General features: G+C 37.0%; 1 protein-coding gene across 7 annotated transcripts; it reads right to left on the bottom strand.

Moving 5' to 3' along the window:
• Nucleotides 1-632: 632 nt before the first annotated feature.
• Nucleotides 633-22682, bottom strand: AZI2 (5-azacytidine induced 2). 7 transcript variants are annotated; one of them, XR_014796655.1, is made up of 9 exons: nucleotides 22171-22682; nucleotides 17942-17999; nucleotides 16805-17022; nucleotides 14489-14614; nucleotides 13106-13205; nucleotides 11593-11741; nucleotides 7386-7444; nucleotides 3341-3637; nucleotides 633-1297 (listed from the first exon to the last, which is right to left on the bottom strand). XR_014796655.1 is itself a non-coding variant. In XM_084902506.1 (9 exons), exons 2-9 carry the CDS (start codon nucleotides 17973-17975, stop codon nucleotides 885-887), a joined length of 1218 nt encoding a protein of 405 aa, XP_084758632.1. In that variant the 5' UTR covers nucleotides 17976-17999; nucleotides 22171-22680; the 3' UTR covers nucleotides 633-884. The 7 variants fall into 7 exon arrangements, 5 of the variants coding, with proteins under 5 accessions (XP_084758632.1, XP_084758634.1, XP_084758633.1 ...); XM_084902506.1 differs by having other exon boundaries at nucleotides 3519-3637; nucleotides 22171-22680; XM_084902508.1 differs by having other exon boundaries at nucleotides 3519-3637; nucleotides 7386-7431; nucleotides 11583-11741; nucleotides 22171-22680.
• Between the last annotated feature and the right edge of the window lie 1543 nt (nucleotides 22683-24225).

Here is a 24225-nt window from a genome sequence, read left to right on the forward strand (position 1 = left end):
GATAGGCCATTTAGAATGTTTGAGGACATTTTATAATTATGCTTTATCAATATGGCACAGAATTTGGTTTCTAGAATTAAAATCCTTAAATCACTTAATTAAAAATCACTCAATAAGTAACACATTACAAAAAATCGAATAATTTATAAGCTGCTCTACATAACGAGTGAACGTACTGTAGACCCTTTGAAGAAAATTAATTTATACAGTTATACCTTTAGATTTTCATTATGGACCCTAAAGGGACAAATTAGACTGAAACCTTTGTGATGCTTTACTTCTAACTAGTTGGCTTCTATATTCAGGTTACCTCAAATCTTAAAATTCAAATTGCAATTCTAAACTTTATCAAAAACATTGTGATTAAAAATTTTCTTAAACTTTGAAACACAATAGCATATAGAGATGGAAAACCTACATAGTATTATTCCTCTACTTATTTGTATTTTTCACATTTATCAACAGGAAATAACTATTCGCATTGCTATTTTTCTCTTATATTAATGGCCTCCTCTATTTTTAATGAATAGCTATTTAGACATTTCACATGCTTTGTAAAACCATATCTAAAAACTTTCAATTCCATTCTTTATGTGAGGCCGAAATGTACAAACATTATCAAAGACAGACTGTCTTTTTGAAACACCTCAAGTTTATTAATTTATTAGTAGTATATATCTGATTTTTAGCCAGAATGTGAAGCTGAACGGTTGCTCTCATACTGGAAAATCAACTACATAATACATTACAGTATGTGCAAATGTGTACATTGAAGAACTTTGCAAAAGTTTAATCAAACCTGCTTTCAGTTTATTAAATAATTTCTCAAGAATACTTGCTGGAGGTACAGCAGCCTCATGACCAAGTCACAGATCTCTTCAGAATTAATTCTTATAAAGGCAGTTTTGATTACGTTGATCCAAGTTAAGTGGGGGTGGCAGGATGGGTGAAGGAAAAGTTTTATTTTTAGTTTCCCCAAATGCTGTTTCACTTGATTTAGGAGGGCTTGGGAGTACCCAAGAATTGTCTTCCAGAGAATTTCTGCCATACGAGTAGTGTTCCTGAACGTTCGAACAGTCATGAGGAATGGGTCTCTCGTTATCGGTCCATGATTGGAGAATTGCTTTCTCTGATAAAACCTTTACATCTCCTGGTAAAGGGGAAGATGTGGTATGACAAAGAGTTTTGCCATTTGGTGAGAGAGGGGGATGTCTTTTATATGTTGCAGTGAAATTCGTCAAGTGCAGGTTTGTGCTTTCTTTCCCAAGGTCTTCCATGAATCCTACAGGGGTGCAGGCTAAAAGAGAAAGTATAGGCCAAATGTCAGTTGTCATGGCATTTTTTATCATAAAATTAACATTAATTGGTTGAATTTATAACTGGAAGTAAAGTGAACATTTCCAAGTTAGAGAAGTCACTGCACTGTCCCAGGTAACACTTTTCTCACTTGCAAAATGGACAAAGCATAGTAATCCTATCCCGCCTGTATCAATGCACCATTAAAGGTGAATTATTTAAAATTTCAAAAAGTGGGAAACCAATAAAGTTAAAATACAAGTAAAGATTCTGTTCTGGGCTCTTAATGGGGAGAGAGAAGGCTTGCAGACTTTTTACTTCAGTAGAGAATAAGGCTTTCCTTAAGTTTCAGTATTTATTATTAAATATCATATTCCTTTATTTATTAAAATCTTTTTTTTCCATAGGTGGTCCAAAAGCAAGTTTTTTCAGAAAGAATTATATTATGAATCAGTGAGACCTAAATAATATGTGTTCAGGCTTTTATGAATATAATAGTTTAAATAACATATATAAAATAATCCAGTATTTTATTAAATACATATAATGTAAGTTCTGCTACTGTTACAGTATAGGCCAAGAAAATAAAACAACAAAAATGTCTTCAGTAAACATGTAATGGCTTAGAAAACAGACTGCTCTGAAGCTGTTATTTAGTCACAGCCAATACAATGGTAGTATGTGCTTTTGTTACTCTTCCAGTTCCTAGGGCAGAAAGATCATTTATCCTAAAAGGATGCCAATTGCAACTGAGTTTGACTCTATATAGTTTTAGGACAAAGCAATTGAACCACATTATAAAATAAGCTCCGTCTTTTTGCTTGGAAGGAGAGACAGGGGTGTGGGAGAATTGGAAGTAACACTGTTCAGCTTTTGGGACAGGGTGATATACTGTAGTCAGGAAAAAAGGTAATCTCGTCTCGTCTCTGTCTACTCCTCAGAGCATTGAGTTTTATAGTGAGAAGTGGTGGCCTCAAGCCTGCCACTGTTATACAAAATGTCCTAGGAAGCACTAAAAACTTATCACCAGCTCAGGACACAGAATGAACCATTTCTAAATAGGAGAGAGCATTCTCCTTTATTATTATATGGAAATTATATTTATTATATAAATAGCCACACTGAAAACTCACTGCAAAATTACTGAATGAGTCCCTTTTAAGAGAAGTCTTATTTCTACCCTCAACTTATATTCCCTTATGTATAATCTTGGCCACTAGAACACTCAAAGACAAAATGAACCATAAATTAAGTGAGGGCTTGCCAAAGCACCTTATTATTTTGTTTTGATTCATAAGTCACTAACTTTAGAAAATGAAACAAATTCTGAATTTAGTTTTCACAATATGCAACATTTCCGCCCACTAGTGTATACTCCTGAGGAGAGCTATTTATAAAATACAATTTTTTTGCACTCTAGGGACAATCTGAAGTATAAACAGTTTAAAACTGGATAATGATTATTTTTTATAAAAATTCATATCATTACTTTAAAAAGTAAATTTTAGGCATTCAAATTTATATCACACAACTTCTCAGAAATACAACTATTATGTAATAAAAGGTATAAATACACTGATTTTTCTCTGAGGTATAGAAATAGCTTTGGCAAAGTAACTACTACTAGTTAACACAAAACTCTTAAAAGTTTAGCCAGCAACACAACAGTGAAATATGAAAGGCAAAGCAATAAAAATTTTTGTTTGGCTAAAGGAGATAAGCATCTAGCCTCTCTTTTAAATAACCTATCTTTTATGGACAGAAAAAAAATAACTGCAAAACATGAAAACCAAATAATGAATCAAAGTTACTTTTTTCAAAACAATTGAAAGAGCTAGGTCTTTGGTATATTCTGTAATGAAAAATATCTTTGGGTGTCTTGGTGTCTTTTTCCCCCCCCCAAATATATGTAGTAGTTGTGGTAAAAGGTCAACTAGAGCAAACTTAACACCTCAGCCTTATACACATAAGCAACACTTGGCTGAGAAAAAAAAGCCACAAGGGGAAAGAATACAGTACTGAAGAAAAAACACATCAGCAACACCTTTATGTGTGAAGTTGACCAGTATGAGACTGAAGCCAGAGACTGGGTAGGCTGTGAACATACTATATATACTTTGGCTTATCAAACTCATTTGATGAGATTTTGATAAGATATGATAGCTTAGTTGCTCTTCAAGCTTTTGGCTGGAATCAGTGGTTTCCGGCAAACATTGACTTGCCTTTCTTGATAGCAGTTGGGGTTTTCAGTTTTCTTAGTAGTTCAACTTGTACTTGAGTCACCAGATGTAAATTAGACATTTCTCTCTTCAGCTCCCAGTATACATTTTGCACATCGTCACTGAAATACAGGGTTTTAAAAAAAGTTAATGGTCATTCTCTTTGTGAACAGAGAGCATAACTTTAAAATAGAATTGCTTATATCTGCATTTCTGCTTGAATTAGTTTTGATATTATGTAAATTAAAATTTCCTCATTAAATAATTGAAAGATACTTAATTAGGGCATTATAACAAGTGAAAAGACTTTATTCATAATAATAACGCTGACCTAATTTCTAGCCATTAACAGAACTATACTAAAAAGAGTATTATGAAAAAAAGTACTTTAACCAGAGTTTCCTATAGTTCTTTTCTCAGAATTGAGATTTTATCACAGACTACAGTGCAATTGTATAGTAAGGAATATGTTCTTCATTTATAACTGATCAAAACTAAAGTGATGTTCATGTATGGGTTTAAAATTTTTATTTATCTTATGATTATTCTGTTTTGACACTGTGAACTGAAATACTCATATCAATTGCTGAATGTATACCCAGGCCCCATTAAAATAAAATTTGGGTTTCCTGTATTCCTTTCTTTTCTGTTTCACTGGGCTGTCTCATATTGTTGGTACTAAACCAATGTGACATGACAGCATTAAGACATGAAAAGCCAGATGATTTCCTGGTACGGGGGAAAAACTAAGGAGAGAGGATCATATGAAACAGAAATAAAAACTTGACAAATGCCTCTTATCTTTATGATTAAAAGTATTTTTACCTCAATTATCTGACAAATTATGTTATTTTAAACCTAATTTTTTTTTATAAGTTTCATCTTCAATTAAATATTCTTATTTGGATATTCATGATTTTTTCCCCTTTTTAGGTTCTTTATTAACTAAATAAATCAAAATCTACAACATATATTCTTCCTTTGCTGTTCTAAAATACATAAAATATGAGAGTAAGAACAATTGTTACCAGTGTTCAAATGACCATTATTGTTTCGTACAGATTAGTGTAATTTTAGGAGCAATGATATCAAATTGGACAGACATGTCACTTCATGCTTTAATTTTTAACTAACTTTAAATGAAAACCTTTTAAAACAAATTTCAAGGAATACTATTCTTGATACTTAAATCTCATGTCCTATTTTAATCACAGAAGCAACAGATATATTAAAAAACCATTATTTTGAATTATGTAAGGTTACATATATATATTTATCAAAATATTCCATTCTACTCAGAATGCTTTCAATAGTAGCAGTGGAATACTTTCTCTGCCTCTGAGAGAAATTTGCAGGTTTTAGTCTGTTGTAAACATCACTTGTTAACCAGTACATTAAAAATCACAGGGATGTCTGGCTGGTGTGGTTCAGTGGTTGAGCGTTGACCTATGAACCAGGAGATCATGGTTCGATCCCCAGATCAAGTCATATGCTCAGGTTGCGGGTTTGCCCCCAGAAAATGAAGTATAAACAGTTGAAAACTAGACAATTATTATTTATCCATTAATAATTTGCAGGAGGCAGTTGGTCAATGATTCTCATCATTGATGTTTCTCCCTCATCTCCCCTCTTCCTTACCTCTCTGAAATCAATAAAATATATATATTTTTAAATCACAGGGCTTTTTGCAGGTTTTTGAAAGGTATAAATAATTATGTCACAAAAATTAGTTAATCACCTCTACTTCATCAGTAAACATCTGAGATGGTGCTACATTGAATATTTCACATAGGAACCTATCTTCATTGTGAAGAGAGTTGTTGGTCCTTGGTGCAATCCTGGGCATTTGGTGTGCTTTCCAGAGTTACTCATTACATAGCAGTACATATAAACACTGTATGTGTGCTAATAATTCATGCAGACAGTCACAGCATGAATCATACTGCTTAAAAATAGTGTGCCATTGCCGAAACCGGTTTGGCTCAGTGGTAGAGCATCGGTCTGCGGACTGAAAGGTCCCAGGTTTGATTCTGGTCAAGGGCATGTACCTTGGTTGCGGGCACATCCCCGGTAGGGGGTGTGCAAGAGGCAGCTGGTCGATGTTTCTCTCTCATCGACGTTTCTAACTCTCTCTCCCTCTCCCTTCCTATCTGTAAAAAATCAATAAAATATATTTAAAAAAAAAAAAATAGTGTGCCATTATTGTCATGAGATGGTAAATCAGTACCTGACTTGTAGAAAAGCAAATACCCAAGATAGTGTTTGGATACTGGAATATCAAACATATTTTAAACATTCAAAATAGCTAAGCATATAAAAGAGAATTATCATAGAGGTATTAAAAGCAATGTCTGATACAGATTTTCCAATTCAGTTTAATGAAGATTGCTTATACTAGTAGATTATGCTAAACTAACAGCGAGGTCACGAAGTTGCACATCTAACTAGTCTTTTTCTTTTGTCTTTAATGTCACCTGGATTGAAAACTACAGATATAAATATCTGAAATTATTACTAAGAACAAGCTCTCCCTCTTGTGGATAACAAAGTAATGGCAGTTACTTTACAACTAACATTAAAAGTGCTGTAGTCTTCGAGGTGTTACAAATTTATTTTTAATTTTATCTATTTAAATAAATCTACTTAAATAAAATGTTTAAATATTACTTAAGTGAGATTAGAAAAGGAAAGCTGTCACCCACAAATCTTTAGCAGAGTTCTAACTAATCTTCACTTATCAAGACATCCTTGAGATTACACTGCAACACTGACCCCCTTTGCCCCCCCAACAGGGATTGAAGTTTTGCTTTAAATGCCATGCAAGCAAAATCCTACTAATATATATGGTTTCTATAAAGAACTTATAAAACTACTCAAACACTGAGATGCAACACTGAAACATCCAAAATGAAACCCTAAAAACAATAGATGAAACAAACAAAGTTGTTTGAGTGCTAGGCATTTCATTCGCATTCTCAAGGCAACTTGGCAAACTAGGTTACCGAATATTACTGGAGGAAATGGGTTCAACAAGAATTTACTTCACTCTAATGTGCTGTTGCTCAAAGGCATCTTTTAGTTATCCAGTCTGATTGGCTTTGGTGGGGTAATATTTTTCATATCACCACCATACATTTATCAAACACTCACATATGCATACTGTCAACACAACCTTATTAACCCCACTATAATATTTCATAATTCTAAATCTTAAGTGTAATGAAACCTTTTTATCCACATTTCAAGAAGGGGTAGATGTCCTGCTTACAAAGTAAATTTGTGTAAAAGCCCACTTTTCTTAATTGACACTCTACATTTACCTCTGATTGTTAGCATTTTTTAGCAATAAATTTTTAAAAGTATGTACGTAGTTTTTTTTATTTTTTAAGACACATGCTTATTGCACACCTAACAGACTACTTTTGTTCTTATCCAAGGAGGATAATTCTCTTAGAATTTATGTTATACCAAAGACTAAGGCTGTCCATGTTTATCCTTAAGATAAGTGATACTACTGTGTAAGAAATGCATAGTTCTCTATGTATATTATAAATTAGAATTTATTACAGAACACTTCTACACAGTTAACTCTCTGATATCCTAACTAAAATATTATTGAATGTTCAAAAATTTTGTCTTAAGGCATTCCATTATGCATCTTTATACTATTCAAGTTCAAGCATATTTAAGTATCAGTTAAATGTGTTTTATATACTGGGATCAGACATTACACGCAGTACCCAAATAATATCCATTTTTAAGGCTAAGTCAAAAAAACACACACAAAAACAACCGAAGTACCTATATACAAAGTAGTCTATGGAAATAGTCAGATATGTATTATAATTGAATGCTGAATAATGTTCATACCTTGAAATGCTTAGTCTTTGGAGATCTCTGTTCTGCAGATTGTCCTCTTGGGATGGATCCTGTCATTTGTTTTAAAAAAGTTTAAAAGTTGTTACATTCTATTTATTCTCAATACCAGAGACATCTTTCAAATAGTTATGTCTATGACTCTACAGCATAAACTGGATTTGATGTTCAATTTTATAAAAATACCTCCAAACTTACATAAAATATTTCAAAATCAATTCTAATTATTTAATCATTGCTTTAAAAAATGCTCTTATGTAAAAGAATTTGGAATCTTATAAAGTATACTTCTGAAATCTAAAGTCTACATTCTAAAAAAGGATAACAAATAACAAAGTAAAGCTCATTCAAATTACATGTGAATGAATTCCACGAGAAAATGAAGTTTTATTTATATTTCACTTTTTGATATTTTTTATAAGTACCAAAATTTAACAGGTTATTTTAAAAATATATCAGCCTAAACTTCCTCATTTCACATAAATAAGTCTATGAAATCTTTTATATATTTTAAGTTTTAGTGGTGTAGATTATAGATATGACAGAAAAAAATAACAGATATTAAAAAGTAAATATGTTCAAGACAACTCTGTAACACACTTTGTTTTCAGTGCATCCTCATTTAAGGATCTGTAACAAAAATCACTATCATGGGTATAATTCACTTGGCAGAAGTGGCCAGTATAAGCTGAGAGAACAAAATTTAATTTTAATATTTTTATTTACATAATCTAAATATGTTTTAACATGGAACATTAAAAAGCTGTTAAGGACTTTGTGAGTATTGTAAATTTGGGAGAGTGAAATATTAAAATATTTTCTATTATAGGAGTTAAAGCATTTTTGGATCTCTGATTATTCAGAAAATACCAACTAAAAATACTTTTAAGGTGTTATCTTGGGGAGCACAATAGGAGAAAAGAGAACTGGCCCAAGACTCACAAAAGATCCATAGCATATGACCTTGGACATTTTTCTCTCCTGTTCTCCATAAGAGATAAAGGAATCAGATCAGGTCACTTTTAGCTTCTTTGTATCACTGATTAAAAATATGCATTTAAATCAATGTATACTTAATATAGAATTGAAACCTTCATTTTTAAAAGAATAGTTTATTGGCCTTTTTTTTTTTTAAGAAAGAGGAAGGAAGAGAAATATTGATGTGAGAGTGTAGCATCGGTTGCCATTGGGGATGGAGCCAGCAATCCAGTCCTGTGCCCTTGACCAGGAATCGAACCAGTAACCTCCTGGTGCATGCCCGATCAACTAAGTGAGCCACTTCATTTTTAAAGCTAATGATATATTTTTAAAATTATGACCTTTGGGTTGGAAAAATATTTTTTCAGCTATTGCCTAACAATTCAGAAAAATTTAATGTAAACTAGCATTAAGCACAAATGAATTGTCTCTAATATTAAAAAATCCAGTTCCTGGCCAGTCATTAGTTTGCCAGTTTTCTAAAAGGCAGTATGGGTCTGTTTCCTAACTGGTGCCATATGATGTGGGAGTTTCCCATGAAGGGGCAGGCCCATGGCTTGGGAAACATTGCTCAAGTTAAACAGCTTCTTGTACTAGATGGGACTTCTCAGACCTTACAGTACACTATAGTATAGGGGTGTCGAACTCAATCAGAGAAGGGGCCAAAATCTAAAATCCAGCCTAAATCACGGGCCGAATGGTTTACTGAACAGTCATAAACTGACAATGTCATAAACTGACAGCGGAGTGCAGTGATGACAGCGCGGTGCGGGCCACATTGCAAGGCCTGGCGGGCTGGATTTGGCCCGCGGGCCTTGTGTTTGACACATGTGCTATAGTACATTGTAAATGGGCCATTATTAGGTACCTCAGACATCTACAACATCTTCCTTTTACTGATCCAGTGTGTCCTATACTTCTTTGGCAATGGTGGCTGTTTTTCTCAAAGTATCAACTATACTTGATAACAAGGGCTGGAATATTGGGGGCTACAGAAAGTTTAAAACAGTGGTCACCAACCGAAGGTCCACGGACCACTGGTGGTCCGTGAGGTCCGAAAGGTACCACTGGTCTAAAAGGACCATAGTGGAACTGACCCTGGAACCTTGACCTCATTAATACCAAACACTAATCAAATGAATTCACTAAATATTTAAGCACACAAACCAAAAAACACTATTATGTTCACATAGGATGCTGTATCACTTTTCAGATGGTGGTATATGTTTCACAGAAAGTACTATCTTAAAAATATTTATAAATATGGCTATAGTAGATATAAGCAAGATTAATGTGAACATATATTTCTCTTTGTCTTGCTTTTTTATTCTCATGCTAACACCACCTTTGAAATAGCATTTAAAAGTACACATCCCACAATGTCAAGGTAAGATCTCAACCTGGAACCCTTGATGAATTAAGCATTTCCACTTTTTCTTTTCCTGGTTATTTTCTTATAGTAGTTGTAAGCATTTTTAACTTTATATCTCACCTTTCCCTGCCAAATAAATAAATACCAATGAGATGGGGACCTTTTTATAAAAAGATTATTCACCCCATCTCACCTTAGACTCAAGGTTTCTTAGCCTCTCAGATTGTTTCATCAGTAGTAAGAAGTGATAAAGTTTCTTCTATCTTTGTCTGTTTCTGTGATTTATGATAGATGAATTAAACTAAGAGCAAATTTATCCCCTAGCACCATCTAGTGGAAAAGAGTAATAACTGAACTATAACTCATATACACACAATTATGAGCCAAGTTTTTTTATGATTTTATGGTGTTGCTTCCTACTCTAAGGAAATATCTATTATGTATAAAAGCTATCAAATTATTTGAAGTAGAATGTATAATTCTACATTCTGAGCTTTTGACAGTTATAATTCAGAGCTTCAAGGTGCAGATCTTTAGTTGCAAGTACATCTTTTTGAGAAGACTCTCAGGGCTACTGGCAGCTGGGCTTGTGGGAAAGGCTGCGAAAAGCCTTTGAAGGAATTGTGGAACATAGTCACAGGTTCAAAGCTGGGAAAATCAACGTGAGATGTCAAATAGGAAAAAGGAAACATTTTGACTGTAACAAGAGTTGACTAATTTTTGTACTGTTTCCAAGACAAGTTCTTTGTTCAGTTCACAGGAATTCATTTAGTCAAGGCCAAGGCAGGATGCTGTATTACTCTTGATTCCTGGCTCATTCTTAACCAGTGGTCACCTTCAATAAAGACTGACTGTAGCAATGAGCTCTATATAAGGACAGTTGGGATTCAGAGGCACACCCTGGCTGGCTGTCAGGAAGTGTTGGAAGTAGTGTTCTTTTAGTTAGTGACATCCCAGAGGCACCTGGGGTAGGTGACTCAGCTCAATAGTGCTGAAATGCTCAGATGGGCAAAATGGTTGGGCTGAGAAATAATTATCCAATACATGACTGTATATATAATGCATATAAATGCTATCTGAATCTAGACTACTAAGTTTTTAAATTTCTTGTAATAACTTTTAAAATTTGCATTTGCTGCACTGCTCTCACACCACCCTGCTTCTCTTATCATCTCTTCTTTTCATCTTCAGCACTGTTTGCCATGACATCGGAAAACATGTATCCAAACTTGTTAGAACCCAATGTGAAGTATTAGTAAACAGACTCTTGGGAGACCTAAAGCTGACCACAATTAAGCAGCTAAGCGGGGTGTTTGGGTTTGTTTCCCTCTCCCTCTCCCTCCCGCCCCCCCCCCCCCCCCCCCCCGCCCCAAATTCTTAAATTCTCAGCTATTTGCTGAGAATTAAACTTGCCCCAAAGTATCAGACTTCTGAAAATGATTGGCCTCCGTAAAGTCTTTTTTAAAAATTCTAAAAATCAAGTTGTCTCTTGTGGTGTCTATATTTATTAAATTAAAGAAAATAAAAGGGAAACTTAAAACCAAGCTCTCTTTAAACCAGAGAAAAATGATTTAAGGAAATTGAAGGAAAGGGAAGTTTGAAAGAATAGCTTTAATAAATTGATAAATAATAAGCTTTATAAAAGTTAGTTTTTATACAACAAAATTATATAATTCTGGGATTATACTAAAGTATACAGTATATCATATTTCAGCACAAACAGAAGGATAAAGGTGAATTTTTCAGAGAATGTAACTCTAAGAATTTGTTAACTCTGTGATTTTTAAAGTTAGTTAAGTCATTCATACAATGCACACAGAATCTGAAATTCTCAATTTAACTCTTCAGTACCGTTTGTTTGGCTTTTTGTAGCTCTATTCTGAGATTGTTACATTCTTTCTTCATCTGTTCTAGTTCTTGTTCCAAGCCATGGATCTTCAGGTCACAGCTCAACTTTTCCACCTCCCAGTTCGATGAAGGTGGATTTAAATTCCTTATCACTAGAAAAAAAAGGAGAGACATCACAATTTTTTTTCTGTCTTCTACTTACATTTCAAAAAAGTTAGGCTAGTAAAATGCAGATAATAGAAAAACTAATATAAAATATGTAAAGTTAGTAGTTTTTTAAAAACAGTAATTACTTTAAAAATATATGCTAATTAGAATAAGAAATCTAGCAAGTCTTGTTTTACAATGTATTTTTCACCCCTATCCCTGAATTTCTGTTTAGGTTAAAGTACAAATTGGTCAGTATGGAACTTCCAGATATATACTAGTGAAGCATATGCTAAAATTATAGACAGATCAATAATCTGTATATAAGTCAAGGTTAAGACAGTGACAAAAATTAAAGTGAGTAAACTGAGGCTCACTCTGCTAATCATTCCACATAGTCCTTTCAGAGTATAAAGTTTGACACTGAGAACATTGTCAAAACAATTTTATTCATAAAACTTCCACTGTAGACCCCTCGATCAACTGAATACTGACTTATCCTGACTGTTCCTTAGTCCAGTGTTTCCCAACCTTCTCTCATGATGAGAATCACCTGGTGGAGTTGTTAAAACACAGATTCCTGAATCCCAACTAAGAAGTGCTAAACTAGGATTTTTGGGAACATATAGGTAAAATTGTATACTTAACTAGTGCTCTAAGACAGATGTTATATACAGAGCACTAAGATAGGTATGCAATTTTACCTATATGTTCTCAAAAATTCTAGTTTAGCACTTCTTAGTTGGGATTCAGGAATCTGTGTTTTAACACCACCAGGTGATTCTCATCATGAGAGAAGGTTGGGAAACACTGCGGCTTAGTCTACCTAAAAAAAGTCCCAATCTCCTATCAAAAGGTCTCTCAGAGGCCTACTTTTCAGCTTGTTTCATTAGAATGTTCATGTAAACATGCTATACTCATATCCCACACATCTAACTTTTCACCTTAGCAACTCATTGCTCATCTGCACATTTTAATAACCTTCAGAAATTAAAAAAAAACAACTACACGTAATTGTAACCAGTCCACAACATCATGTCTAACAGTGGACAAAAGATTAGTGGGAAGAAAAGCCAGAACATACCAGTGGGCAAGAGGTTTTGACAAGAATGAGGCTCTACTTTCTTCATCTACTTTATCACAAACTAGCCCTGAATTAAAAACTTCTGTCTCCTCTTCCCCAAGAATAGTGCAATTTATAGCTAAGGAAAGTTAAAAGAGTTGAAAGCAGAATAGATAATATAAGCCTAAAAATTAAATAAGTTAAAGCTGTAGCATACAGATAAAGTAAAGTGATCATGGATATAACACAGGAACGGAAAAAATGTACTAATCCCATTAAAATATTTATAGCAAGTAAGTGGCATACCCTGCTGAGTTTCCACCTCTGTTCTTAGCTGGAGGAGTTCTACTTCTTTAGATTGCAGCTGTTCATTCAATACTTTCAAAGATTCAGAGTTGTCTTTATTCTAGTTAAGTAGGAAAAATGACAAATTACATTAAAAAAAATCTGCAGGTGATATATTAATTTTCAGGTAGATGTTAAAAAACTGATTCTAGCTTTTTAAAAGTAAGGTGGGAAAATGAACTTAGTTTTTCACTTTTTTTTTCTTTTTTCAACTTGGGACATATTATTCCCTGGCCTTAAAAAAAAAATACTGAGAAATTCTACCATGTCCCGATTTTTCAAAATAAGTGAGTGGTGTTAGATGTATTTAAGGCCTAACATCATTATGTATACTATTAGAGGCCCAGTGCACAAATTGGTGCATGGGTGGGATCCAAACAGCCTGGCCCCAATCAGGGCAGATAGGGGCTGGGCCTGTGAAGAGGAGACGGCGGCGGGAGACTGGCCGGTCAGCCTGCCCCAATTAGGGGGACAATCAGGGGCGGAGCTGGCTGGGGAGAGGGGCCACAGGCCTATGGGGGTGGTGGGGGCTGATTGGGGGTGGGGCTAGCCATGGGGAGGGGCTGTGGGTAGTGGGCCAGTGGGCCCTGCCCTTGATCAGAGTGTGGGGAGGTGTTGGGGGCCCATCAGGGGTGGGGACGGCCAGGGGGAGGGGCCACAGCCAGCCAGCCAGCCAGCCCTGCCCCTGATTGGAGTGGGGGGGAGGGGGAGCTGTGGGCCCATCAGGGCGGTGAATTGGGGCATTGGGGGATGGATGGCCAGGGGGGAGGGCTGCAGGCAATTGGTCAGCCAGCCCTGCCCTGATTGGGGTGGAGTGGCCAAGGTAAGGGGCTGCAGGAGGTTGGCTGATTGGCCCCACTTCCTGATCTGCAGGTTCACTGGCCACCATGAGCATCGTAACAACCGGTCGTTGCAGTCATTCCGGCATTCTGGTCACTGGGTTTTTATATATATATATAAATTTATTTTGCATAGAATTAAGTTGTAAACATTACTGTTAATACTTTCTTAAAAAATATTTATTTTATTGATTTCAGAGAGGAAGGGAGAAGGAGAAACAGAAACATCAATGATGAGAGAGAACCACTGTTAGGCTGCCTTCTGCATGCACCCCACTGGGGATTGACCCTTGACCAGAATTGAACCCGGGACCCTTCAGTCCCCAGATCAACGCTCCATCCACTGAACCAAACCAGCTAAGGCTATTAATACTTTTTATTTTTGCCTTGCGCATGTTTATTTTTAAATTTTTATTTAATAAATATTTTGTATATCTAACGTCAACATCTTGAATGAAAAAATTCATTTGCAATATATAGTATCATTCTTTTCAAACCAACTTACCATTTTATCCAATTTGCTCTTTAAATTATCTCTATCAATGCAAACCTCTCGATATGCATGATAGGCCTTATTTACTTGTTCTCGTCCCACAGAACTTGTTTCTTCATCTAATAAAGCATCTGTAAGCTAATGATACAGAATAAGAGAAAGTTTAAAAGGGTATTCTACATAAAACAATTAGTCTTCTTATGGCATCACATCTTACTTTAATCATTATAATACAGGGATAAAGCCTGGACTGTAATTATCTGAACATTTCACTTCCATATAATTAACCTTTCCTGATTAAGAAAGCAAAAAAGTACAGAATATTTTTTAAAGTATTCTATTTTATGCTTTTACAGTAGAAGCTCCTCTCTCAAACTCAATTTGTTCTGGAAGGGTGACTGAAAAAGGAATTATTTTCCATATATATATATATATGTATATGAAATATGCTAATTAACCAGATGCCGAAACAGGTCAACCAGACAGGAGGAGGTTACGTGTGCAGTGTCCGGGGTGGGGCGGCGGGGCCTCCATATGCCTGCACTGGGGGAGTGCCTTATCAGCAGCGGCCATGGCTGCTTCAAGGGGTGAAGATGGAGGCAGGACCGACTGGCCGAGGCCACGGGGCCTGGAGAGGGAGGCAGGGCCCTACACTGTGACATGAGGGTGGGTCTGCACCATTTCGAATTGAGTGCTGGGCTCCTAATTAGGAATAATGTAAATTGAATGAATCTCTTCCAGACCCCCAAATGACTCCCTATTTTGTTTTAATCTTTATTATACACAGTGCATGTCTAATGTACTGTTTGTTTTATAAATACTATGAATAAATGCTTTAAAAAGGAAGACATGAAATATAAATGAAAATTTAATAAAAAGGAAATGAAATGTACACTAAAAATGAAAATTTAATCATAATAAGCAGCAATAAGAGAAAAAAAAATATTCACAGCACAATTTCTTGAGATGTTACACCATAAGGTTTAGTGATAACCTGACTCATAATCATGCATTCTCTCCTTTGTCACCTGAGAGATGAGTGACTGATTATACAGGTATCAGCATGAAAGTTATCGGGTTGAGAAATGAACTGTTCAAAATGGAATATGTTTGAGAACTGAGGTTTGACTGTACTTATTAAAATATTTTATACTTTGCAGTATCTGTTTTATAGCATATTCATCTATCATACTAAAACACAGTACATCATTTTTTTTAGTCTTTAGGTGTTTTCCAAGTCATAGTATTTACTTTCCATTATCACAAAAAATGTCAAGGAAAGGATGGATTAGTTCATTAAATCCTATATTACTCCAGAATGGGAATTAATAGATTATTGACCACAAACTACAGAAATATTTCCATTATTTCTTTAAATACTTTTTATTTTTAAATAAAAATACAAGCTACGAGCTCCAAAATGTTACTTTTTCTCATTTTATCCCAGAATGTCACAAATTCATTTCATTACCATTAAAGTAAATTCATATGAATACAAAGAAATTGTGAATAATTTTTACAACAGACTCCTCTTATTCCTCGAAAAGAATTAAACTTTATCAAGCTCCATCCTCGAGTTTTCACAAGCAGATAATTCATTTCCATGTTTGCTAAGGAACACATTTCCTTCCTCCTCTACTGAAGCTGCTGCTTGTGAAATACGAATATGCTGATCCGAAGAAACAAATTAAGCTAAAACTTTAAAACTCAAAAACAAATGGATAAGTGAGGAAAATGTCCTAATACACAAAGCCAAGTAGAACTGATGATTCATAATTGAATCATCTACCTTGCTTGTATATTTTACAACATTTAAGTGTCAGGTTACTTCAGGAGAAAGGTAAGTAGATGAATTTATCAGTTAAAAAGCAGTATTCTTGTTATGTGTGTTCAAAAGCAAAAGAGAATGTTGAGGTAAAGAAGAGGTAAGTCCTGGCGAAGATATTAAGCATATTAAAACACTGTTCCAGGCGCTTTCTCCTTTGACACTTAATTTCCTTTATTAGCTATAACTTTTACACAGATTTTAAAATCCTGAATAAAAAATCTGCAATTATGAAACTAAAGCAATCTGAAAGAGGTTAAGAAAAATATTTGGCAAATATCCCTCCAAATTGCTAAATCCTATTCTATAAATATTCCCCCAGCACAGCGTATGTAAAACAGTGCTAGCTATCAGTACAATACTCAGGGTTTTGAAGTTAGCAGTGAGTTATCCTTGGAAATTTAGTACAACCATGGAAGACAGGACAGAAAAATATTAAATATTTTAAATATTTTCAAATGTTCATTGGGTCACAAAACGTAATGAAGGTAATAAATAATTACCTTTTCTTCCAAAAATCTTATTCTTTTCTTTAGGAAAGAGTTCTCTTTTTCTGAATCCTTGAGTCGTTTTTTGATGTCTTCATATGCAGTGACAAGTGCAAAATGTGAAGCGACAGACTCATCTGAATATATTGAGACTGGAGTCACTGTTTCTCTCCTATGGGCTTTTTCATGATTTAGAATGCAGATATCATCTTCTACCAGTGTATCCATGACAGCTATTTAAAACAGTAAATATGTATAATATAAATGCCTCACTGAATAAATGAACAGGAAAAAGAACATTTAGAATAATGTGAATATTGAGGTGATGCTTCAAAATTCCTGTTAATTTCAGAGGCAGTATAGTATATGGTTAACAGCACGGACTCCGAAACCAGACTGCCACGGGTTTAAATCCAAGCTCTACTACTAAGTGTCTGTGACTTTGAGCAAGTTACTTAACCCCTCTGCCTCAGTTTCCTTAGTTATAAAGTATAAGAAATAATAGCAACTACTTCATAAGAGTTTTAAGAATATTAAAATAGTTGATATCTATAAATCATATAAAACCATCATTTCAGCTATTAGTAAGTTTTATAAAAAGCTTGAAACACCATTTTCAGTCAAAGAATAAACAGTTTTATACTCTATACCCATAGATTTCCTCATCAAAATTTCCATTCTTAGATATAAATAGCAAGTTTATAGCCTCTCAAAGTATAAATTTTCAAAAACTCTTTTAGTATAATTCATTACCTTATTATTAGATATTTTAATGCATACTCCACTATATTCTTTCCATATTAGTAACTGATTATATTTGTTATACATTCAAAGTAGGAGACAAAGGAATTAACATTTGAGTGTCCACTATGTCCCAGTACCATGTACTACATTCTGTTAATATTATTTAAATTCATGGTTGGAATTTGAAGGGTAAAGCAATTTGCTCAAAATTAAATCTAGTAGAACATTAGCTCTGTGATGGCAGAGGTTACATCTGTTTTTTGCTCATCATGTCCCCAACTCATCATTGTGTGGAAGATACTCAATATTGATTATTGAGTGAAGAATGATAAGAGATAGGGTTCAAATCAAACTCTGAGTCTAAAATCTAAGAGAAGCCAACTACTTAATTAGTTAAAATATACTCACTCTTTCCATCTACTTTTGTTGTTAGATTCAGCATTACTTCCCCACCTGAGTTATATTCCTGAAAAAACATGATGGAAGGAGAAATAGTAGCTGAAACCTTTTAAGATCTCATGGGAAAGACAGGGTAACAGGGACTGTAGGCCATAAGAGAACAATCCTTTAAAATAAGACACCAAATAAAGCATTCTAAATGAAGACTCTCAATGGTGTTTTATGTATCTTAGATTAATAATTGATGCTTGAAAAATATTTTTATTTACCAGTCCTTGCTTGAGCTGACATTTGATCGCTTACTAGTGTCAGTCACTGTTCTAAAAGTATTATAGGTGAAGAAACTGATATAGAAGGAATTTAATTTTCCATAGTAAATGGAGAGCTGAGATGTAAACACAGATGCAGAATCTGTTTTCACTCTGCCTATGTTTTTATGGAGGTTTCATTACATAATAGGCATAATTGATTTGATTCAAACACCAGCTCCTCTCCACTACCCTGAAGTCTGTGGGACTATAAGTTCCAACCCTCTAATCAGATGGGTGGTTCTCCTGGCAACCAGCCATCATCCTGAGGTGCTGAACAAAAGTCATCTCTCATTAACATAAACCCAGTCCTGTGGAAAGAGCTTGTTACACCAGTAAATAACAAGATGCCCATTTCACTTTTATGGCTCTGATGTGATTTCAGGAATTGAGGATGGGACCAAATACACGGTGGGCAAAAGTAGGTTTACATTCATGAGTGTGTGAAATTTTTAATTGCTGTAGTATTTATTTGTATTACAACTGTAGAGGTACTTTGCCCACTCCGGTATTAAGACAAAAGATGCTCTCATAGCTCTTACCCCTCAGCAAATTCCAAGAGTTCTGTATAAGAAATATTATTTTGGTTACCTGAATAACCAAATATATATATATATTTCTTATAAAATCACATTTTGCAATAATAATGGAGAAACAAAACACAATTTGCCAGATCAAGTGGATAGGAAACAGTTCCTGAGGCTACAGGAGAGGCATAAAGAAAAAAATAGACTCAAATATTGTTAATCAGAATTATTTTTTAACATCTTAAATTTCAGTCTTCACTACAGTTAACACCGAGAGGACCCTCAGTTGAGATATGCTACATATACAAGTGCGAGACTCTAGAAAACAAGGAAATACTTCTGACAGACTGGACTTTTTTCTAGAATAAATATGATCATCTCATATTTCATCATCATATCTACCATTAATTGCTCCCTTACTGTATGTCAGGCACTGGTGCTTCCACATGCATTTCTTTCTATTTAGTGCTATTATTCTAATTTATAAACAAATTAATTCTAGAAACATTAAATACTTTGATTACAGATACATAACTAATCAATGGCAAAGCTGGGATATGAACCCAAATAAGCTTCCAAATTTAGTATTTCCTTTAAAAATTTTTTCATTTATTGAATTTTTTTTTTTTAAGAGAGAGTGAGAGAGAAAGGAACACTGACTTGTAGCTCCAGCATTCATTGGCTGGCTGCTGCTCTATCTCTGAATAGGGATCAGATCCCCAACCCTGGCATATGGGGACAACATTCCAACCAAGCTATCCAGCCAGGGCCAAATATATGCTTTTCTTTTTTTAAGTAGATAGAGTGTCAGCCTGGTGACTGACATTCTTAGAGGCAACATTCTTAGAGGCAACATAGCATGGATTCTGATTTTCCCAAAAATAATCTGGACAAGGCAGAGCTCAGTGGTAGAAAGAACTCTGGCCCAAGATTCAGAAATCTAGATTCTAGTATACCATCTGTTGTCTTGAGTATTACTTTAATTCCCCAGATCTAAATTTTCCCACCAATAAAATGATAGGGTTGAACTACATCACTAAGATGCCACCTTCCTAAATTGTGAAGGCAAAATTTTAATCTGAACATGGAATGGCAACCTATAGATATAAGGGACTGCACATTTTTGCCAGGAACTGAGTAAAAGGTATGTAATACTAGTCCACACCAAACTTGGCTAGAATGGTGACTACCACAGATGAGAAAACTGAGGCTCAGAGGTGAAGTAAATTTGCCTAAAATCACTGACAGTATGTGACATGTAGGGTTTAAATAAAGGCCTGTTTGTTACTTTCTTTTTTCTATTCTACATTACCTCTTTTTTTTTTTCCTAAGTTTTTTTTTAATTGTTAAGCATACTGCAGATGTCCTCCTCTTTACCTGCTGACCTCATCACACTATTGTCTGTGTCCACAGGCTATGTAAAAACTGCATTCTTTAGCTAATCCCTTCACCTTTCTTTATCCAGTTCCCCTCCCACCCTCTAAACTTTGTCATTCTGTTGATTTTCTTGTTCATTAGATTCCACATATTAGTGAGATCAATGGTATTTGTCTTTCTTATTTGACTGGCTTATTTCACTTAGCATTTCTACCTCTGAAAAGACAGAATATCCCTTCATAAAGTTAGTCCAGATACTATGAAGCAAGACTAACTTTCTCTGTTTTAATGAATAATAGATACAGGAATTGCCTAACAATTCAATCTAGGTACTATAGCACTCAATTGCCCTATAACTCAGTGAGTTTCCCCAAATGTGCTTAATTAGCACCAGATATAACGTTCTATCTATAGTATGAAAAACTTCATTCTCATTTTTATAACCCTCACTGAATTATCTCACTAACTGCATCAGTCCAGAAATGAATTTGTGTGACCAGGAATCATAAGAATTTTTGAGGGTTAACATAGGTATAAAGTGCAGTCTACTTCTTTTCATTCCTTTCATAAAATAACACATCTCAATGTAATTAAGCACCTATGTAGTACACTAAATGTTACTAGTATGAGCAATGAGTATTCTCTAATAGTGATATAACAACTATAATACAGAATATAAATAACCACATTGGCTCTGTTACTTCATGAATTGTGAAAAAATGTCACAACATTTTATTAATCATGACAGCTTCTGTGTTGGTAATTAATATTTACCAAGTGTTTATAGTATGTCAGGCAATATGCTTTGTCTTTAAGGGAAACTCATTTATTTTTAACGATTCATTAAATCTACATTAAGACCTCTGAGGTAGGCAGGAAATTCTTCTTATCACAGGTGGAGCAACTGAGAAAAGTTTAAAGTGTGGGAGCCAGAAATTAAAATCAACCAGTTGACTCCAGAGTCAGCAAAACTCTTAGAGACTTTGCTTTGGTACCTTGGAGAGTAATCCTTAATACCATTGGAGAGACAGAGAAAACGAAGAGATTTAATCTCTTAACCAGTGCAAAATGCACAATTAGAAAAATCAGCACTCAGACCCTGAGTGAATGTTCTAACTTATTCCAACGCATTTCCCATGACACTATACTGTCTCTTTAAATTAAAACTTGACATTTGTACACAACTTCCGATTTTAGAAACAAGAGTGCATTAAAGCTTTATTATTTTTTTTTCTCATGCATTAAAACTATAACAACCCTGTGAGGGACGCACAACTCCTACTTTACACATGCTTGTAGTGGTGAGTGATCACAACAGGTTGGGAAACCAGATACGGCATGTTTGGAGAACCGGAATTTAAATTATGCCACGGGATCTTGCGCAATCCAATTAAAAATTACAAAAATAAAACAGCGTCTTCCACATTGCAGAGGCACGGGCCCATTTCAAACCTCGTACAAGTCACTGTCTTTTATCACCTTAGCCTATTTCTAACCACACATCCCGGAACAACCTTTTTTTTTTTTTTTTTTAACCTGTATCGCGAGGATCTTATTTGCGTTCCCTAACTGTAGGAACGGGGTCTCTGCCTGCCTACCTTGCAAGTTTGCAGTCCCTCAGCAGAAGATGGAAGACCCTCCAACGCACAGGTGTGACTCCGGCGAGAGGATACTCACCGTTGACCTCGACAATGAGGAGGGGGTGAAGTCTACTGCCCTCCCGGCCACGCGTCCCTCTTACGTTTTAGGTCCAGAAGCGGCCTCAATGAATGAAATAAAACCCAAGCTGCCCCCCGTCAATCAGAGTCCGGGACGAAAATAAGGAGAAGTGAGACGAAGGACCCAGAAGGGCCCGGCCCGGCGAGGGTGCGGGGCCGGCAGGGGGAAGGGATGCCCAGGCGCGGGCCGCTCGGCAGCCGCAGAAAGGGGCCCGTCCCCGGGGCGGTCACGGCGGCGGCGGCCGTTGGTCCCGGCGCTGCCCGCGACCCTCCCCCGGCCACAGCCGCTCACTCACTCACTCACTCACCCCCGAGGCCGGCGACGGAGGGCCGCGGAGTTTCGATTCCCCAGCGTTCGTTCGGAAACGGGTCGCCAGAGGTCACCACGGGCTTCCGGTTTCCTCGAAGACACCGCCGCTCCCCCGGCGAAGGCCGCCGCTCCGGGCACACCGCGGAGGGGTTCCCATCGCTTTGGCCTCCGCCGCACCAGGGCCGACCAGTGTGGGCTGGGCCCGGAGGATCGGGAAGGAGTGGCACAGCCGGCGCAGGAGGGGCCGAGGCGCCGCCGCCACCGCCGCGCCGCCGGGAGCAGGCCCGTTACCCAGCAACACGCGCGCGGGGCCCAGGACCGCTGGCGCCGGCCCCCCTCGCTCCCACTCTGGCCGCTCCGCGCGGCAGGGAAACGCGGCCGAAAAGGGGCTGGTGGCGAGCGGGACCCGACCGGAAGGGGGCTGCCGCGGTCCGAGCTCTCGGCGCCCGGGCCAAGCCAGCAAACCGGAAGTGGGCCCCGGGAGCCGGAGCTTGGACGGGTGGGGGAGAGGAGGAGGAGGTGGGCGTGGCGTACTACGTGTCCCGTGAGCCTCCGCGGCGGGCCTGGGCGGGCCACGGCGGCGACGCGAGGACGGGAGGCGGAGCTGCAGAGGGGTGAGGGCGCTATTCGCTGTGGAAGGTTCTCCCTTAGCGCGTCCAGTTGGGGGTCCCCGAGCGTGTGTGCTGCGTGTTCGCTCCGCTTGGTAGCGCCCTCGCGGAGGCCGGGGAGAACTGGGAAACCTGTGACCGCGCGCGAGTGGAGAGAGTGGGTGGCGGGTAGGGAGTCGGGGGCGCGCGCGGGGGACCGTTTACCCGTCCCACGCTGATTCGAACCCTTCGGCGGTCGTTTGAAGCCATCTCGGCGCAGTGCTGAACGTCCCATAGTCATTCCGCACCCTGCTGTCTTTTGAAAGATGAAATCCATTGGATTTAGGACCAAGCTTTGGGATTTCGGCATTGTACCAGCCGCCCTGGACTGGCTGCCACCTTTGGTTTTTCCCGGAGGACATTCTTGAGCTGTGGCCTTAGGAGTAACCGGGGTAGTTATATATTTTTTGGGGGGGGAGGGGGGGCGGCCAGTGGGGCCCCTCAAGCCTCAGGGCTGTTTCGGTTTAAAGGAATAAACAAGAAAACGGTCATGACAGGCAGATTTCCCTTATTGACCGCCCACCGGCCACAGGGACGCTCCTTGTCACTCGCCACGCCCCCTCCTAGTGTTTTGTTAACGGAGGCCTTAAATACCGTTACAGGTGTGTGTGCTTTTTCATCGCCTTTTAATTCATCAGGCCCACTGTCAGCTCATCCAAGTATGGACTCACTCTAGGCCAGTGTTTCCCAAACTTCTCTCAAGATGAGAATCACCTGGTGGAGTTGTTAAAATTTTACCTATATGTTCCCAAAAATTCCAGCTTAGCACTTCTTAGTTGAGATGCAGGAATCTGTAGTTTAGCAGCTCCACCAGGTGATTCTCATCATGAGAGAAGTTTGGGAAACACTGGGCTAGGCTTCTGAAAAATTCACAGCTGTTAGGAGTAATGACCACTACTTAGTTATGGTGTGCTTAAAATATTTAAAAATCTGTATTCATGTATTCATTTCGAAAGTTCATTCGCTTCATTTAGAAAGTGTCTTTGCTGGGGCATGGAAGAGACCAGAGTTTTTAACTTAGTGGACAAGAACCCTGTTTGTTTGCTTCGGTAGCGCCCCGTACACATGTAATAGTTAATTCCTGGAGGTCATCCGTAGCCAATCAGGGCAGCGGAAGGAGTGGGGGGGGAATTAAAAACTAAGCAGTATGTTTTAGTAAAATATTGAAGAATGTTAAACTAAAATCAAAGTAAAGAATATAAGTTTAGCTTCAAAACTAAAATTACAGTTTTAGTGTAGACATTTAATAACATGGGTTAATGTTTATAATATTGTTAAAGCAAATTGTCACATTCTGTTCAAGATGACATTTATTTCTTTTTCTATTAAAACTACAATTAAAAAGTAAAGAAAAGAAAATGTGCACATAACAGAAAAGGAGAGGGTTGGAGAATAACCAGTGAACA

Source organism: Pipistrellus hanaki (genome assembly GCF_964339955.1).
Source record: "Pipistrellus hanaki genome assembly, chromosome: 13".
NCBI lineage: Eukaryota > Metazoa > Chordata > Mammalia > Chiroptera > Vespertilionidae > Pipistrellus > Pipistrellus hanaki.

Coding starts and splice junctions, on each gene's coding strand:
- AZI2 (XM_084902506.1), bottom strand. CDS start 17,975: ATGCTGAATCTAACAACAAAAGTAGATGGAAAGA. Junction 14,615..16,804: donor TAAGATTTTTGGAAGAAAAG/GTAATTATTTAT, acceptor CTGTATCATTAG/CTTACAGATGCTTTATTAGA. Junction 11,742..13,105: donor AGAGGTGGAAACTCAGCAGG/GTATGCCACTTA, acceptor TTTTTTTTCTAG/TGATAAGGAATTTAAATCCA.